Below are 19985 nucleotides of genomic sequence, written 5' to 3' on the forward strand. Positions count from 1 at the left end.
ACATTTAATCCTCCCAACACCGGAGTGAGGTGTAAGTACTATTCTCTCCATTTTACAGATGAGGAAACTGAGGCTTTGTCAGGTCAGACAGCAGAGCTAGGATGCAGGCCTTGGTTCTTAAGCAGTATGTTCTGCCTCTCTAGGAGGCAAAAAATAGCTCGAAGGGTATGAGAGCCCAGATTACTTAATGGTTTTTCACTTAGGTAAATTCAGTGTTCACCTTCACCCGCCGAGGACAGAGAAGCATCTAGATTTCTCCTGTGGCTTCTTAAAGCTCTTTTTTATTGGCCTTGGCTAAACTCCCTACAAAACTGCGATGAATTTATGGTTTTAGCATATCGTTAACTTAGAAATCAGAAGAAAATTGTAAACCAAATTTGTTGCGTGGGGTGATGTGATCCATAGGGGAAGGGAATGATCATGAATAGAAAGCCAGATGTGTGTGTACGTGTGACCCTTTTTGTTGGTATGATTGCCTCCTTTGGGAGATCTAGAGTGGTACAGTAGAAAAGTGAATGTTATGTATTTGTCAACTCACATCCCTAGCCTTTGTCCCCGCAAATCCTTGGCTGCATATAAGTGGAATTTGCCCGAGTATTACATACGTTTTTTCCTAGAAGATGTTTAAGTTCCCAGTGTTACGCTATCATCTTTAATAAAATGTTTTTAAAACAAGGAAACAGAACCTATGTCTGTGCCAATAGGGGGCACTCCCCCACCATGAAGAATAAATTAAAAGGTATTTTATGTTTCACGCAGAGGTTCCAGTGGACTTATTTCTGGCAAAAACCTGCAGACCGAGTGGTTAGGTGAGTTGAAACCTTGACTAGCAGAGGATGTAAACACAGAACATACTCAATGGTTTTATTTGAAATATAATTTTACTTTGTTTTTACAATACAGTGTGCAGTATGACAACTCAAAATAGAGTGCAGATACAAGATAAGAGTACAAAGGAGAATTAACAATAGATGTCAGAAAGGTTACCTTTTATTAAGGCTAAATCCCTGGTTTATAGTTTCCATACACATTCACAAATCTACATTCAAATTATTCCTTATCAATACTTATTCCTTAGGCCATGAGAAAAGGAGAAAGAAAATCCAGATACTACATTTCTCACACAAAGCAAATGTGGATTAGTCTAAATACTATTCTTTTCCATTTGTTCTGATTTAGGAAAATTTAGCAAAGGAAGGTATTTCCTTATTTGAACTACCCGTGCATTTTATTAGCTATTGCTATCATTCCTGTAAGTGGTTAAGACCTCCCCCACACTGGGGTCTCCAGTCAGAGCCGCAAAGGACAGGAAATGCAACTGGCCAGAGCGGCTGGACAACTGGGTGTATAGCAAGGCTTTTTTTTTAAGGAGGTCAACAACTAAGTTTTCACTTTGTTTAGGGACTGTGTTGAATATCAACACATCCATGTCACTGAGATGGAGAAAAGTTTGGGACATAAACATTTGTCCCTCTCCCATTGCTGATAAGGAGAGAACTGTAGGATTTCACTGACCCCCCAAATCTCTTGTCAGCTAAGAGTATACTATGACATGGCATGTGCCTGTGAAAGCACACGGCCCTCGTGTGGCTCTACGGTCTGCAGGGTAACTCAGGAACCAGCACAACAGCTACTTCAATCGCCAACCTTTTAGATCTTAGGGCCAAAAACAGTTGTCCGTTATGAAAAGCAGCTCATAAAACTCCATTGTCTACCATAGACTACCTTTCATTCCTTAAGAGAAAGTAAACTGGAAAACTGAAAAGATTAAGTGCTAATATTCCTTGGTTTTCTGTCCTAAACTGGAGTGTTTCAGATCTGAAAAGATAGTATGGCATTCCTTCCCCTGACCCAGGAATGTTACTTTCTTCCTAAGGAACGGTTATCTTGAAAGTACTTCCATATAAGACACATTGCAGCCGACTTCAAGGCCATGCAGATTTGAAGAGAAAAGGCAACGTAACTATCTACATTTGTTCAAGTAAAATTACATAGAAATCAAATATATACACAACGAGACAAACTAATCATTTACAACCATTGCTTATGTTAAATTAAGTGACAACTCCATGTTATTCCAGTGTTTAGCTTTGGGAACAGGTAATGCTGTAGCTAAAGTCATAAAAATAAAATCAAGACATTCACATTTGAGGTCGTTTGACACACATCACACCATCCCTAAAGACTTGAAAAGACTACAAATTAACTTTCCATGCCAATTGCAGAAGCTGAATTTTATAGCTACAGCTATAGAGACAGTATGAAAATCCCATTAGCTTAAACATTTATGATTTAGCAAGCCATTGCATTCTGGTCGCTAAGAGGCAGAACTTGATAGGATAAAAACCTGCTTCTGTATGCTTAACTCCCCCCTCACCCCCATGTTCTTTTCCTATAATGTTCAAATGACTTTCAGGTCATCCTTTCCTTGTGATCTCAAAGTCAGTTGTTACAGTATTTCCCCTTGGATATAATTTTATTCCAATGCTGAATGAGTGTTACCAATGACCATTTGTCACCTATTAAATATTAGTATAGAGTACAGCAGCTATATTTATCCCAGAATTCCAGTTTATTACTTATATGTGGCACAGTCATCAAATTATACTGTGCTCACATATAAAAATGCAAAACTGTCAAATGTGCTATGTCCTCTCATGTATATGAAAAACGATTTGCATCATGAGGAAAAAACAGTTTATATGACCATCTGCCATTCATGAAAGTGTGACTTACACATTCTATTGTACTATGCAGATCAGAGAAGGAAGCAAGGTTATAGAATCACTTGTGATAATTTAAGCAAAAACTTCAGAAAATCATTAAAAAAATCAGCATATGCTATATATATTTAACTAGATCAGAATCTGTTGTGTGTGCAGTGAAATCTGATCCACAAAGTCTGAGCTAAAAAACTGGTGTTTCTAACGGAATGTTGTAGAATTAAAAGACACACAAATGAATTCAAGCCTAAAAGAGTAGCTTGAGACCAGTGGTGCCATTTTTTTTTTTTACATTTCAGGAAAATATTTCTGATGACAAAACCAGCCTTCTAACCAAATACTGTCCTGCCCAGTACACAGAAGCACAGCTCCCCCCACCCGGCCCCGCCATGAAGTCCTTTAAGTTAACTTAAATAGCATCAATATTTATAACTATGTGAGACATGGACCGTTGTGTATATATAGACAAGTTTTTTCATGGAAATAGGACCAGGCAGAAAAGATTTAGGTGAAAACAGAATTAAAAGGTTTTTTCATGGATAAAATGGAACTGGTCTGTTGAAAGCTTCCATTTAGAATCCCCAGAGGAGGCAAGAACCTCTAAAGCCACGTACAGAGAATAAAGACTGCTATGCACAAATTGCCTAAGGGAATTTTCTCACTAGTTTGAGATCAAAGAACAGGTCTACAGCTTATTTGGCCTGCCACCTCAGGGTCTTGCTGAAGTATCAGGGCTCTCTTCCTAGTGGCAGTTTGCCAGATCAAGTCCAATCATATCATAGAATGGATGTTTCCCTCACCTCAGCCAAGTGGATGGCACCCACTGAGGTTCAGTATCAAGTTTGTTAATTAACCTAAGCAGTTCCTGATAGGCTTTATCAAGATCTGAATTCACAATTGCTGTGTCAAAGTAGTGGCCATTGTTCTGTTCCATCTCTCTAGTCTTCTCAATGATCTCTCTCAACTCTTCAGGCTGGAAAAAGACAAAAACTGAGGTAATTCCATTCCTTACCAAAATACACAATGAGTCAGAGATGACTGAAGAACAAAAAAATGGCCTTCTATTGTTTGCTGTCTCAAAATATGCCACTTCAGGAGCTCCTCTTCAACCCGGTGATGGCCTCAGTGATTATCATCCTTTGCTCTGGTGTCTTCAGGACTCATACTGAATCATTTGGGACTCAATATAACCTGTTTATACTGCTACTCAGGTTTTCATGTATTTCTGTTCTACTCACTAGAGGCTTCAAGGCAAAGAATGTTACTTAGAATTCCCTACAAACATTTGTTTTCAAGCATTTTAGAACATCATAACCTTTCCCTAAAAAATAACATCTTTTGTAATACAGAGTGAAACTTTCAGGTTGAAGCAAGGTTGGTAGGACCCCAAATGCCATCTACTCTTGGCTTTATAAAGATCTGCTGTCCTTTAGATCTATTACAGAGTTAAGCAGGGTAAACATTATGGGAAAAGAAAAGGATCAATAGAATGGGTATCTTTATGAAAACACTGCCGGTCAACCCAAGATTTAATAATCTGATGTTCTAGGGGAATTAACTTGGCTTTAAACTGCTTCTCTGTTTTCAGTACACCAAGTAGGTTTTAGAGATGCAAAAAAAGTATTCTAAGAAGAGTTTGGGAAATGATACAGAGCAGGCTACTTTAAAACACTGGGTAAAGGAAACAGCTGTTTCACATAGATGAGCAAGTAGTAAGGTAGGGTGTGAAACTTACACAGAATCCTCTGATTACCAGGCACATGTGTTCAAGAAAGTAAAACTGCCCCCAAATCACCCATCAATGAAGAGGACTAACTCAAGTCCAAATGTCTCCGATATAAAAGTCACACACCAATACTATATTGGACCCACAATACAAAACAACTTATTCAGCTGGTTGAACTTCTTTAACAGTAGGAAAACATTAAAAATACGACAGCTCCGGCCTGTCCTGAGGCAGTTTCTTGTGTGGCTCTCTAATTTTCATTCTGGAATGTTGTGCATCTGGCTGTGGTACACAGAATCCTTTTTTTTTTTTTTTTAAAGATTTTATTTATTTATTTGACAGAGAGTGAGACAGCGAGAGAGGGAACACAAGCAGGGGGAGTGGGAGAGGGAGAAGCAGGCTTCCCGCAGAGCAGGGAGCCCGATGCGGGGCTCGATCCCAGGACCCTGTGATCACGACCCAAGCTGAAGGCAGACGCTTAACGACTGAGCCACCCAGGCGCCCCCACAGAATCCTTTGTTTCCTAGGGGACTCTCCTACACCATTATAACTGAACACACTGTAACATTCTTGCTAAAACTTAGGTCTACTCATATCTCAAGACTATTGAAAGAACATTCCAGAAGTCAAAACAATCTAAACTTTGTGGTGCTAGAGTTGAAATGTAAAGCCCTACATCTCATATAGATTCACATAAAGAACCAATCCACCTAGTTTTTATCAAATTTAAGGCATTATTTTGTCTTTGGCCAAAACGGCTTATACCATTTATTTTAATTTAGGTTTTAATTTCATCCTATTTTTCAAATTACAATTCATGACTAAGATGAAACAAAATGTTTTTGCTCAAAAAGTTCTGGACTGAAAAAACTGGCCTGTAGGCAAAATTGACTGTAACAGTTCATACTACCAGTTTACCACTCTCAGGCCCCCGTTCTAGCAAGAGAGATTCAGAGTACAATCAGACTGATTATTTACATTCTGCATCCAGTGAGAACACCATCACTTTCCTGATTAGCACAGAGTTAAAACTGAGGACTTGTTTTTATTCAACACTTCTATGTATGATAAAAAGCACTACTGGAAATACCAAAGGAGAGGAAACATAAGTGGAATAAAAAGGCAGTAAGATACACCAGCCTCTACACATTCTCACCAGTGTGCATGAAACATGCACCCAGACAGAACTGATGTTGGGTCATAAAATAAGGCTGAAAACATTTCTGAAAGATTCACATCTTTATAGGCTATGTTGTCTGACCACAGTGGAATTATAAATCAGTAAAATATTTTTTAATCTCCCAATATGTGGAAATTACATACTTCTAAATAACCCATCTGTTCAAGAAGAAAATGACAAACATGAGAAGAGACATGAGAAAAATGAGAAAAAACAATGTCAAAATTTGTAGGATGCAACTAAGGAACTGCTTAGACGGAAATTTATAACTTCGTTTTAGAAAAGAAGAGGGGCGCCTGGGTGGCTCACAGTCGTTTAAGTGTCTGCCTTCGGCTCAGGTCATGATCCCAGAGTCCTGGGATGGAGCACCCCATTGGGCTCCCTGCTCAGTGGGCGGCCTGCTTCTCCCTCTCCCTGCTGCCCCTCTGCTTGTGCTATCAAATAAATAAAATCTTAAAAAAAAACAAAACTTAAAGATCTAAGTTTTCTTCAGAAACTAGAGCAAGTGCAAATTAAAGCCAAAGTATAAGTCAATTAAATAGAAAGACAAATAATAAAATTAACAAAGACAAAAGGCCTCCAACTTTTTTTTTTTAAGACTTATTTATTTGAGGGCCCTTGGATGGCTCAGTCGGTTAAGCGGCTGCCTTCAGCTCGGGTCATGATCCCAAGGTCCTGGGATTGAGCCCCACATTGGGCTCCTTGCTCAGCAGGGAGCCTGCTTCTCCCCTGCCTGCCACTCCCCCTGCTTGTGCTTAGCTCTCTCCTTCTCTCTCTGTGTGTCAAATGAATAAATAAAATCTTAAAAAATTTAAAAAATTTATTTGAGAGAGGGAGAGAGCACATGTGAGAGTGGGGTGGGTGGGGGGGGGGAGGGGCAGAGGGAGAAAGAGAATCTCAAGCAGACTCCTGCTGAGTGTGGAGCCTGACACGGGGCTCCACTCCATGACCTGAGATCATGACCTGAGCCAAACCAAGAGTTGGACACTTAACTGAGTCACCCAGGAGCCACTGACTTAATTCGTTTTCTAAAGTGTTTTAGTTATTCCTTTTAATTTCCATATAAATTTTAAAAACCATCTTTTAACTTTCTATAGAAACACCTGCTGGGATTTTTCTTTTTTGGTAATGGCTTTCTTGAGATAGAATTCATTTACAATTCACCTATTTTAAAGTGAATGATTTCAACTGTTTTTACTATAGTCACAGAGCTGTGCAATCAACACCACAATTTTAGAGTGTTTTCATCTCCCTCTCCCCAGCCAACACCCCCATATCTATAGGAAGCCACTCCCCATTCTCTCCCAACCCCAGCCCTAGGCAACCTACTTTAGGTCCCTGTAGTTTTGCCTGTTCTGGACATCCCATAAAACGGAATGATACAATATATGGTATTTTGTGACTGGTTTCTTTCACTTACAGTGTTTGCAAGGTTTGTCCATGTTGTACCATGTATAAGTATTTCAAACAACTGTTTTTTGAGACTTATAATAAAGCTGCAGTAATCAAGACTGTGATATTAGCATAAATACAGAATAGAGTCCAGAAATAATCCCCACTCTGCTTCCTGCTACATATTTGGCCAGGTCATTTTTAAAAAAGGTATCAATGTAATTCAGTGGGAAAAAGGATAGTCTTTTTCAAGAAATGATGCTAGAGCAATGGAATATCCTCCATATGTGTTAAAAAAACAAAAACACCAAACCAACCACCACCCTTACTTCACACTGGAAAAGATTAGTTTGAGAGATTATAGACCTAAAAGTAAAAGCTAACACAAGAAAGGTTTTACAAGAAAACATGGGATAAAATCTTTATAATCTTGGGGCAGGCAAGTTTTTTTAGACAGTACACAAAAATCATTAACCGTAAGAAAAATAAAAAAGTGTGCTTCTCTAAAACACTTCTGATCTTCAAAACACAAAACATTATCATTAAAAAAGATAAAGATTTTGAGAAAATATTTATATCCAGAATATATGTAAGAATTTTTACAATTCTGTAAGAAAACAACCCAATTAAAAAAAAAGACATTTCACAAAAGAATATGCCTAAATAACTACATGAAAAGATACTAACATTAGTCATCAGGCAAATGCAAATGAAAACCTTAATGATAACACTTCACACTTACTAGAATGGCATAAATTCTTAACAAACCAACAAAAGCAAAATCTGGTAAGGATGTGGAACAAATGGAACCAAACTGGGAACAAATGGAATCAAACGAATTTAAAACAGTTTGGCAGCTTTATATAGTTAAAATATACACTTACCCTTTGATCCAGCAATTCAAGAGAAACGAAAACATAGATGTCCACCAAAAGACTATGAATGTTTAGAGCTGCTTTAATCACCAGCTCAAAATTGGAAACCCAAATAATTTTTAACTGATGAATATATTTGTGATATACTTAGCTCACGGTATACCACTCAGCAATACGAAGGTATGAACTACTACTGTTAGACGCAATGTTGATGAATCTCAAAAACAATATGCTGATCAAAAGCCAGATGCAAACTTAAACTCTATGGTTCCATTTATATGAACTTCTAGAACAGACAAAATAAATCTGTGGTGACAGAAAGCAAATTAGTGGTTGCCTAGGGAAGAATGGAGGGGTATTAACTTCAAAGAAGCACGAGAGAATTTTCTAGAGTGATGAAAATGTTCTAAATCTCAACTGGCATGGCAGTGACACAGGTATACATTTTGCCAAAACTCACTGAATAAAACGCATGCATTTTATTGTATATAAAATAATTTCATGAAGTTAATTTTTAAAAATTAGAGAATTCTCATTAGAAAATCAAGCATACTGTAAAGTGTTAAAACATTTTGGTACTGATTAAGTTCTTCCTTTAAAAATATGTATGATTGGTATCTTTCTAGACCTTACTCAATTGGGGATAGCTAATTCAAAATAAATAATAGGATAAATAATCCCATGAGAACACTATCTGAGACTACCAACCCAAAGAAAGTTGCCTAACCTGTTTTGGAATGGTATATAGCCCTCGCATGATACTGAATCCTTGGAGAAGAAAAACATAACAAAATAAGTGTGCATATTAGAAAACAGAAAAATTAGGCTGAACAAATAGGAAGAAGTCCACTCTAGTCCATCCTTTTCCTTAAACAACCATGGTATTTGTGGTCTACCAAAGTAGTTACTGGGCACTTAGTTTCATAGTTTTGTTTTCTTTATTGTGATCCCCCTCAAGAACAGCCAGTGACCATGTCTTTTTTTTTTTTGGTATCATCCCAAGTGCTAAGAACAGCAGATACTCTGACTCCACTAATTTATGAACTTATGATTGTGTTGCAAACACGGAAAGGGTGTTGTGAACACTACTTTAGCCAGCCGACCTATTTAGCCTAAACAAAGCAACCAGAATTATGCTCATCATGTAGGATGGGAAAATCCTTGACTGTCTATTGCCTAAGACATTGAAAAATACAACCTTCACATATAGACTGAATAAGAAATACTAAGTAGATTGAGAATGGAAAAAGATCTATCTTGGGGAAGAAGAAAGACGGTTGGTGGCTATGGTGTACAGCCAAGAATCATGGGAAAGGAGTGATATGCTTTTACTGACTTTTAAGGATCTTATAAAGAAGTGTGTTATGATGTGTGCTTATGGCTTTTAAGGAGATTTAGAGAGAGCAGATGAAATGAGGAGAACTGAATGATTCCTCTGTAAAACAAAAATATTTAAGAAATCAGCAAAAAACAAGGAAAAGTATTTGTTACTTCAATATAGTAAGTCACTTGACAGTTTTCATTTCACATTTAAATAAAGTCAATGCTTTCGGATTAACACATTAATATAATTTTATTATTAATAATGTTTAGTAAAATGTGAACTACCCTCAACCATGTCCTGCATCTAAAATAATTTTTAAAAAATTTACCGTTTCAGATCATGTGAGAAGACCAAAGGGAGAAGACAAACAGAACATAAATTTCAATCAGAGAAAAGCAAGATTTGGCTCCCCACATATGCAGAGTATCTGCAGAAAAAAGTGGGTAATTCCTAAGAATGTGCAGAGAACTTTCTTCTTGGGAGTAGAGGGCAGGGGGTTACGGTAATCCCTACTGGAAATAACATAGACCCATGTGAAGAAGATTAAGGATGTTTCAAGGAATACCAAAGGTAAACCGTACATTTGGGGTAGCTATGGGGAATGTGTGGGGAACAAGAGAAGGCCCCGGCTTTGGAGAGCTGCCACAGTCCAGCCAGAGGCAACAACAGCAATTTTGGGAAAAGTGATAGGGCAGAAAGAATAATCAGTTTGAAAGCTCAAGCTGATACAGCTTTTAAGCACTATGACATGTTACGTCATGACTGTTTCATGTTTATTTTCAATGGAACAGTACAACACTATAATAACTTTACCTTTGGATTCTTGCCCTCCTTGGCCAATAATGCCCGAAGTCTTTCTTGTGAAGGGGGTGCAATGAAGATAATATATGGTTTCAAGTCTGAATTCCGGAGAGTCTTCAAGGACTATTTAAACAAAAGATATTTTGGATATTTACAATAATTTTCATTATTTAACTACTTCCCAGTAATATACTTGGAATAATAATGTCATTAAAAAAAAACAAACATTGCCTATGAGTGTTTCCAAACATCTTTGTAACAAACAATTCACAGTATTTCCAGATCCTACCATTCACTGTAAGAATATATTGTGTACCTGGAACACACAAACACACACAAAATTAGCTTACCCTGTTTATATAATGAAATAAAAATGAATGACATTGAAGGTCTACAACTGTGATGCTAAAATATCCTCTAATAAGATCACATAAAGATTATAAATAACCATATTCAAAATCCATTTTGGAGGAAGGAGAAATAAGCAGTAATGTTACCATGTGCCAGGGTCTAAACGCAAGCAGAATAGAAAGAGAAACTCCACACACACACACAAAAGAAGTTCTGGAAAAGTACACCCAAAAGAAAGCAGACTGTTTGAATTAGGAGAGACTGGTTTTGATCCTGCCTTTGCCATTGCATGACCATGTGGTTCCTAAACTGAAGCACTCCACCAAAACAGGGATTACAGGAACATGCCCTTTTCTATCTAAAAACATCATTAATTAAGACAACGTGCTTTGATAAATATGTTAGCCCAAGTAATATAAAGGAATTCTGAAGGCATTTAGTAATTTATACTTTTCTTAAATCAAATGTTTATAACTGAAATAGTAGAGACTAAGCTCTTTTGTCCATTAAAAAACATAGAGGATCAGTGGGGGAAAAAAATGTATGAGAACTTTATTTACCTGTGTACGAAGACTTAAGAGACATATTTTGCCAGAGTTGATCACTTGCCGTACTGAATCTATGCTGGTTCCATACAAATTTTTCTCAAATTCACCATGTTCGATGAACTTTCCAGCTGCTATGTCTGCCTCAAATGCTTGCCGTGATACGAAGTGGTAATCTCTACCAGCTACTTCGTGGTCTCGCCTACTCCGAGTTGTATCTAGGCAAACAAAATCAGGTAAAAATAACGGGCATGGATCAGAGGAAGGTTGGGGGATAATTCTGCTAGTCAGGGAAAACTTCAGTTTTGTAATACAGATGAAATGTAAAAAGATGAACTGAGGAAATCTTAAGAGCCCATGTATTTAACACTGATTCATTTTATTTCTAGACTGAGAAATGAACAAAAATGTGGTTTTAGTATCTTAATAATAGTTATATTTAATTGCCTTAACACATTTTATGCTTACACTTTAAATTACTTCTGACATTTAAAACACTGCCACTCATCTTTTCCTAAAGTTTATTTCCACTAAGATTTTTTTTTTTAACCCTCCCCACCCCCCAGATATTATATAATCTAAACAGAACTTCTGTGTTCAGAGATTAGGTCTAAATTTTTGTCTTCTGCACCAGTTTAAAAAACCAGGAGCTGATTCCATATTGAACAGGGAATTGCAAGAAGCCCAAATTGAAATTCATTTAGAAAATAATTAGTACCATAGGAAAAACTGAAGTTTCTCAATAATGACTATCTTGAATTACAAATTCTCAAAAGATTTTATTAAAACAAAGTTCCTCTTTCCTGGGCAAAACTGTTTCAATGAATTGGAAAAATTTCCCTCCAGTTAGGTTCTAAGGTGGTCAACTGAAAAGCACAGGAAAATGAGAATGCATCCAAACTTACGAGGAACTGCAGATGCAAAACGGTCTTTTTCTTTGTTCATGAGCCTCTGACGCAATTCATTCTGGCCACAGTTCTGTGGACCAATCAAAATGATAGGTCTTTTCCTATTTGCTGGCTGATGATAAAGTGACATTTCCTCATAAGTTAAGATTTCTTCATTGTCATAATCTTTGAAAAAGAAAAAGTTAAGCCCTTCAGACAGAATGATTGCCATGTTATAAAGATATAGATCTTCCAAAACAATTGGAAAGAAGCACAATTTATTAATAAAAACGCTTAACTTTTTGAATCAAGATAAGTAATAACTGGGTAGGATTATATGGATGTTTTCCAGTATCAATATATACTTCCCAATACTATGAACATAAATCAGACAATATATTAATCCTTCTAAAAGCGTTTATTGCTTCTCTTTTTTCGTAGTTTGAATGTTTTAATACAATAAAACTACTTGCACTGCTTGTACTGTAAAATAGCTAGTTGGCAGCCCATACTTTGACAGAGGGTGGGGCACCAGGGGATGAACTAATGAGAATACGGTCTGTCATTTTTGTAAAACGGGGATACTAATACTACACTTAGAGGGTTGGTTTAAGGATCAGACACAATATATATGCTAAGCACAATTCCTGGCATAGACAAATATTTAAAATAGTAGCTACAAACTAGAGTTATCAGAGAAAGTAGTTCTGATTACAGAACTTGCAATCAGTTTGTGCTATCCAAACTTGGAATACTAACCTGAGGTCATGATTCAAGAAGAGGTATAAATTGTGACAGGTGGGATAATATTCTTAAAGCCCATAATCCAGATGAAATCAGAGCTGTCAAGTGGTAAGAAACAAAGGCAGACAACAAGCAGCCTGCCATCTTCCCACTCATATTACTTCCCCTGACCAGGAAAGAGCATCAGATGTATAGTCACACTCAGCTGTAAGTTCCATGGGGGCAGGCAATCATCTTAGTCTTGCCAGTGCTTAGCACAGAGTGCAGAGTAGGAACTCAAACTGTATTTGTCTAAATTCTAGCTCTATATTAGCTTTAAGAATTTAAGCAGATCTTTAATATCTGAACTTCAATTTATTAATCTATAATCTCAAGGAATTTATTGTGAGACCTAAGATGAGGGTATCTAAAGCATATAGTTACTACCCCTGGAAGAGAATGGTTATTATAAATGATATTATTAATAAAAATATTCATTATGATGACACCATTATGAATAGCAATGTAATTCCTGCCCTTCCCAAAATGCTGTGCCCTCTGAAAAATCAGAGTTCTTTCTTGTAACATGTCCAATCAGATTGTGGCAGCATTTTTATTTATAAAGACTTAGTTATACATCTGTAAGCTTCAGATTTGCAGGTTTTCTGTAGCATAATAGCTATTAGAGCAGAACCAATTTAGTGTGTTTCAAAGAATGAAGAAACAGATATTAATCACTTACCCAAATACAGAGGAAAGGATTAAAAATTCAGTAAATCTTAGCTATACAATGTTTCGATTAGTATTAAGGATGTTTATTTTGGAAAAAAAGTAGATTGAATCTCAGATTTAGTTTTAAATGGGATTTTTCAATAATCTGTAACATTTTATTTTCATGTTTAATTTATGCTGCCTAAAAAAAAATATCTGAAGGTATTGAGAGAATAAGCCTTATAAATTGTTAGGAGTGCCTTTGCTTTATTTATTTGGCTTCTTTCTGACAAGAACCAAAGCAGGGGTAGCAAATTCTAATGCACACAAGGACCAACCAAGAAGGTAATGAAAAGCAGTAAAATCAGGTTGAGTTTATAATAACTGGATGTGGTGGAAACTGTTGAACTAAGATAGTGTGTCTCTCTAATAGACAACAGCCATCACTCAGGTCCAGCAGACTGCTGTCACTTGGGAATACAAGCCCTGTGTTATTAGAGTCTTTGATAAGAAGAGACGCTACAGTTAAAATTTTTTTTAATTTTAGTAATAAAACAAAAAACTGTATGTGCCTGACTCAGCCAGCAGGTAGCAGGTTCTGTGGAATGGGTTGCCTCAGTGACATGAGTTATTGTAGACAAAATACTCATTTTTACTAAAATACAACCATATTGTAGATTTTGTTAGAGGTATGTATTAATTTCACAAAGAATTTAAGTAGGAAAAACAGAAAACTATCAATATAACACTATATAATGCCACACTGTACTTTAATTTTTATGCCAGTTTTTCTCAAAGTTCAAAATGCTGCACTACTCATAGGATTCCAAAAGAAAATACTTTCTGCGAAATGAATTTCGTAAGCATATGTTACATTAAGAAGCAAAACAGGACTAGAAATATAACTCCCTGAAAACAGCAGTTTAATTTCTTTCAAGTGTTAGATATGGACCTCTTTCAGATATAAATCCAGCTATATCTAAGAGTAGAACTCACCATCATTTTTTTTGGCGGGGGAAGAGCAGGAGTGGGGGGGAGAGGGGCAGAGGGAGAGGGAGAGAGAGAATCTTAAGCAGGCTCCACGCCCAGTGCGGAGGCCAACTCAGGGCTCGATCTCACAACCCTGAGATCATGACTTGAGCAGAAATCAAGAGTTGGACACCCAACTGACTGAGCCATCCCGGTGCCCGAACTCACCATCATTTTTATTGGCATTATATAAAACCTTTTTCCTCTTCTTTTTATTCTTCTTTGCACACCACAGTTTTCCTGTTGAACAATTAAAACCATAACTATAAACGTGATATTTGTTTCCCTGAACAAAGCTACATATTTCAAACTGAAGAACTCAGTTTTCCATTTAAATTTATAAACACATATTGTTGTATAGAACTATTTTTCAGTGAAATAGTTATAATTTTCCATTAGTCTCACATTGTAGATGATCTTTAATTCTTATATCTTGTCCTTTCTTTAGAGTTCTAAGATAATTAGTATTGCCTCTCATATCACTCTTACCATGAATACATCTTTTTTGACAGTTCTGATATGTAAATTTTTAAAAAAGATTTATTTGAGAGAGAGAGAGAGAAGAAGTGAACTAGCACGAGCAGGGGGAGGGGCAGAAGGAGAGAGGGAATCCTCAAGCAGACTCCCCAGTGAGTGAGGAGCCCAATGTAGGGCTCGATCCCAGGACCCTGAGAGATCATGACCTGAGTTGAAATCAAGAGTTGGCTGCCTAACCGACTGATCCACCCAGGCGCCTCCTGGTATGTAAATTTAAACATAGTTCCAGATGGAGACCCAAGAAACCTTTCATTAATGTCAAATATTAAGTGTCCAACCTGATTTTTCTGGCTCCTTGTCTTCTTCTATGGTTTGCTTCATGGCTTCCCTTTGCTGCTGAAAGCTTTTCCCTTAATAGCAGGAAGAAAAGACAGTAAAATTTAAGACAAAAGAATGTAAGTTTGTTTTTTAATCAAGGAGAAAATACCAGAAGTAACTTTTCATTTATATTTCCTTTTAAATCTTTCTGCCACCATCTGAGAGTATGTCAGCTATGATTATAAGCCTCCAAATGTTTAAAGTATTAAGTTTCAACCTCACTATCAACCAATCCTAGGACATGTATTACTAGAATATAGACATATCATCTATTAGAAAAGATAAGTAATAAACCAGTGTTAGAAAAATTAATAGTTCAATTTTTACAAAGCTTTCACTGTGCACTTACTAAGTGGAAAGTACTATGCTGGATCCTGGTTCTGGATCATTTAGAATTATCTCAAATCAAACAAATTAATTCCAGGAGTTAACTTTACAAAATATGTGAACATTCATCACTTTTTGATTTTAAGATACCACTCAATATATTCCCTTGCATTTATTATTCTCAATCCCTTTTTCTTCATATGTACGTGTATGTTTTAATGATTTTTTTTTTTATTTCCACCTTTAAGGTACCAGTGATATAAATATATGAAAAACATACAATGTTTTTCCTGTCAGAATTAAGATCTTAATATAGGAGGCTCTCAAGGTTTTTGATTTTCATCTTCTTTTCAGATATCTACCTTAAAATCAAATGTATTTTTTCTGGAGGATAAAAGTGGTTTTACTTAGAAAATTTGGATTAGAGTTCTACTTTTAAAATTTTTATATCTTCTTTTTGTTTCAAGCCAAGGATTTCTTGAAATCAATAAGCAAATTCCATCTATGTTGGGATAATCTGTAGAATTTAGTGCATTTCATAAGAACACAAGCAAAAACATTAATACTGAGTTTGGTATACATAAGAAGTATTAAAGATAACCAGGCTATCTTTAGGAGCTATACAGCATTCCTAGTAAAAACAAGTAACTATGATGACAGGGGAAATTTTAAGAGCATTAAAATTTAAAAATAAGTAAAAAAAATTTTTCTTTAAATAAGTATCTGATTTTGACAGATTCAGAAAAAAATAGGGAACAAAATAATTTTGATCAGTTACACTTTAAAATGTTTAAAAACATTAAGTCATGTACTTCTATGGCACATTTTTATAGTACATACGTATGTAGACTGTTGTAATGGCAGCAGACATTAATGGGAGGTGGACAATATGACCTCTTTAATCTTCTAATTCTAACACTTTATTTGTCCTATAAAAAGACTTACAAATGATATCACCCAAATCCCCTTGATGCATCTTTCAGAAACTCAATGTAATCAGTCAATATACTCTAGTTCTAAATATTTATGGGCTAAGGCTGGCATGATGAGAAGATATCAGATTGATATCTGGCACAAGCACTAAGCAGAACATGATGGCTACTCAGTACTCCAGGGATTTTAGAGGAATGTCCCATGTCTGTTACTGTGAAGAATCAAGGGTATAGCATCATCCTCTAAAGTTAATAAAAGAAGCCCATTCCTCATTCTCTGAAATATGACTGAGTATAGACAAAACTTGTTTTTAGCTTTTGGATTTTAAAACAGAGGATGTGTAGCTTTCTGTGACCTTATTAATACACATAAAGACCCAACTGCATGAAAAAGTGAGTTTTTCTCTGTGAAGGCTTGTATTTTAAATGTTCTTTTAAATATGTTCTACTGTATTGTCTTTTACCTGGAATGAGCCCAGCTAGAGGTTGATTATCTTCATCCCCTTCCCTGTAGGCTTGCCACCAATTTGGATCTTCTTGACTGATGACATGAAGTATATCCCCTTTTTGGAAAGACAGACCTAATTCTCGACAAGGAACATAAGGGTCATCTGAGGGGTCATAATCAAAATGAGCTTTCACATGGATCTAAAAGATAAAAAAGGTAAAAATCAAAATAAGAGTAATGATAAAATAAAATATTTAGCGTAAACATTAAAATGTTACAATTTTTCATTAGTGTAAAGCAATTATGAGTTGAAAGCAGGGAGGTTTAGTTAAGTAACAGCAGTATTTTCTCAGGCTTCTGTTTTCTTCAATTAAGTTCATCTCTCTGTTGACTGCAAACATGTACAAGAGTAAAAAACAAACAAAACCATACAAGAGTATGCAGAGCATTGCACTGTTAGCTACTAACAAACCTGACATGCTCAGGGGCCTCAAAGGCTTGAGAGAAGCAGGAGGGAATGTAACTGAGACCCCTTCACCCTCCATTCCTGACCGGTGAAAACAATGACTCTGCAATAAGGTATGTAATTTCTAAACCACAACCACCCGGAAAGGCAGACTAAACCTCACCACATCTGTCCCCTTCATAGAAGAGTGTCTGTTTCCCAGGTGCTGTCATCCCTTCCTGAATACACGGTCAATGTAACTGTGTCTTCGACTTCCCTCAGTGTTTCTTTCAAAGGGATGTGTTTAGATTCATAAACAATCACACCCCAAACTGCTAAAATTATCTAAATCAAATTAATTTTTTTTTAAAGATTTATTTATTTGACAGAGAGAGACACAGCGAGAGAGGGAACACAAGCAGGGGGAGTGGGAGAGGGAGAAGCAAGCTTCCCGCCAAGCAGGAGCCCAATGCGGGGCTCGATCCCAGGACCCTGGGATCATGACCCGAGCTGAAGGCAGATGCCTAACAACTGAGCCACCCAGGCACCCCTAAATCAAATTGATAATAAATTCCTGTTGTGTTCTATTTGTAGGCTTTGAAATTTAACTAGTGGTACTAGTTATAATTTTTGCTAACAGTGTATTTTTGCATATCAAAAAATGTGTTAGACTTATAGCATTAAAGGTAGGTAAGATTCACATGAATCTTCTTGAAAGCTAAGTTATTGCCTATATTCTTTCCTCCAGTATACCTCCTTAAGATATAACAACGTCATCTTAATTCTAAGAAGTTATAAAGGAATTAGTATTAATATTCTTTTGAACTTCTCCATCTGTAATTTTCATCCCATCTGGTTAAGTGGCATGTGGCCATTTCCAAAACCTCTTAAGTAGTCCATTTTTTTGTCTAATGAAATCCAACACCTGTACGCAATGAGTATTTCTGCTCCATATAGGTTAAACTGCAGCTCAATGAGCCAAGCAATGGATTGACATCCTAAGAATCTTCTAATTCAGAGTCCTTTTCTATCCAATTGTTACTTGTCTTTCCTTAACTAAGAAGCCTTTTACCCTTGCCAAAACTGAGGCCACCTATCATAAAGATAATACTGGTCTACCTCAAAAACTGTTTTATGAGAAGACAGGATCTTTTTGCAGCTCCTAAAACACAAAATTGACTATTCTCAATCGATGATAGACATGAAATTTGATAAAATACTTTCTAAGTGATAAAGGTATATATATATATATCTATCTCTTCATAATAAGGCATAACCAAGAATTCTCATGAAAGCAGCAGCATCTTTCAGAAATTATGCTTGAGGGTGTCATTAAATACTTTTATAATTTCAGAAACGTGTATTACTACTGTAAAGAGGAAATGAGGAAATCTAAGTCCCAATATATACAATAACAACAATGAGGTAAAGCAATCAAATGATCCAGTTAAAAATGTAGAATTTACATACTAGTCTTTTTGGGGGGTAGCTTTTCATGGATATACTCCGTAAGTTCAATAATACACAAAATTAAGTGTATGGCTCAATGAATTTTCACAAATAAAACATACCTGTATAACCAGCACCCAAATCAAGAACCAGACTATGACCAGCACCCCAGGAGCCCTGCCCCTCATGCCCCTTTCAGTCACTAACCACCCTACGTCCTCCAGGGTAAACATCATCCTGATTCCTGGAAGCACAGATTACCTTCCCTGGTATTTTACTTCATACAAATAGAATCACATAGTATTCACTCTTGGGTTAAATATGGTTAAGAGAACTCATTCATTTAGACCGTGTTCTGCTGCATTCCAACTACAGAGTGCCCTAACAAGCCTTTTTCTTGATGTGAAAACAGAGTTTTGATAAAAATCTTGAAAACTCTGCCAGGTAAAACCAAAAGTGAATTTTAGAAAGTTATACAAAGCTAGCAGAGAGTCAAAACACAGTTGAGAGACTGGTTAGAGAGAGATACATACAATTTTGTAATCTTGGCATAAGATGTAGGATAATCTAGAAGTACCTAATATGTAGGATTATCAAAAAACTGCTTATCATCTCTGTCAATCAATGCTTCCAAAATCTGCTTAAATTGTTGCTTTTTAGCCAAAAAGTCTTGGAAATCTAAATATGGAATTACAGGGATTATTTAAGGTGGTGAAGAGATCATTTTTGTTAGCAGGCTTTTAGAGATCTGTGAAATCAGACTAACTTGGTCACCTGATTGATGATTTTATCAAATAACTTTCTGAAGGCAATACCCAGCACATTTTCAAAGTGTTCTCCTCAGATCACCTGCTTGGAATGTTTATCAAAATACTAAATTCTTTTTTTTTTTTCCTCAAGATTTTATTTATTTATTTGACAGAGAGAGACACAGCGAGAGAGGGAACAGAAGCAGGGGGAGTGGGAGAGGGAGAAGCAGACTCTCCGCTGAGCAGGGAGCCCGATGCAGGGCTCGATCCCAGGATCCTGGGATCATGACCCAAGCCGAAGGCAGCCGCTTAACCAACTGAGCCACCCAGGCGCCCCAAAGATACTAAATTCTTTTGCCGTATCTCAGACTTCAGGATTCTTCATTTTAACTAGCTTCCTTGGATAACTGTTACATAAATGCCATTTAAAATGTACCCTAAGGGGTGCCTCGGTGGCTCAGTCGTTAAGCGTCTGCCTTCGGCTCAGGTTATGATCCCAGGGTCCTGGGATCA

The 19985-nt window shown here is 36.6% G+C and overlaps 1 protein-coding gene and 1 long non-coding RNA gene across 7 annotated transcripts in view; one reads left to right on the forward strand and one right to left on the reverse strand.

The window, feature by feature from the left end:
* Positions 1–839: 839 nt before the first annotated feature.
* Positions 840–19985, reverse strand: part of PALS1 (protein associated with LIN7 1, MAGUK p55 family member) — a 73662-nt gene continuing 54516 nt past the window's right edge. For all 6 annotated transcript variants that reach the window (XM_031029525.2, XM_081829422.1, XM_031029528.2 and 3 more), the window contains 7 exons: positions 16846–17029; positions 15083–15154; positions 14436–14507; positions 11823–11990; positions 10933–11135; positions 10034–10144; positions 840–3696 (listed from right to left, as the gene is read on the reverse strand). In XM_031029525.2, the coding sequence (XP_030885385.1) occupies positions 3520–3696; positions 10034–10144; positions 10933–11135; positions 11823–11990; positions 14436–14507; positions 15083–15154; positions 16846–17029 (987 nt within the window). In that variant the 3' untranslated portion in view covers positions 840–3519. The remainder of the gene's footprint in view (positions 3697–10033; positions 10145–10932; positions 11136–11822; positions 11991–14435; positions 14508–15082; positions 15155–16845; positions 17030–19985) is intronic.
* LOC115941396 (uncharacterized) overlaps positions 4941–19985 on the forward strand; it is a 29554-nt gene continuing 14509 nt past the window's right edge. Inside the window, exons 1-3 of the long non-coding RNA XR_014148108.1 lie at positions 4941–9659; positions 11049–11153; positions 16896–17045. This is a non-coding gene — a long non-coding RNA (uncharacterized LOC115941396). The remainder of the gene's footprint in view (positions 9660–11048; positions 11154–16895; positions 17046–19985) is intronic.

Source organism: Leptonychotes weddellii, chromosome 9 (assembly GCF_054177405.1).
Source record: "Leptonychotes weddellii isolate Sample4059 chromosome 9, ASM5417740v2, whole genome shotgun sequence".
NCBI classification, from domain to species: Eukaryota; Metazoa; Chordata; class Mammalia; order Carnivora; family Phocidae; genus Leptonychotes; species Leptonychotes weddellii.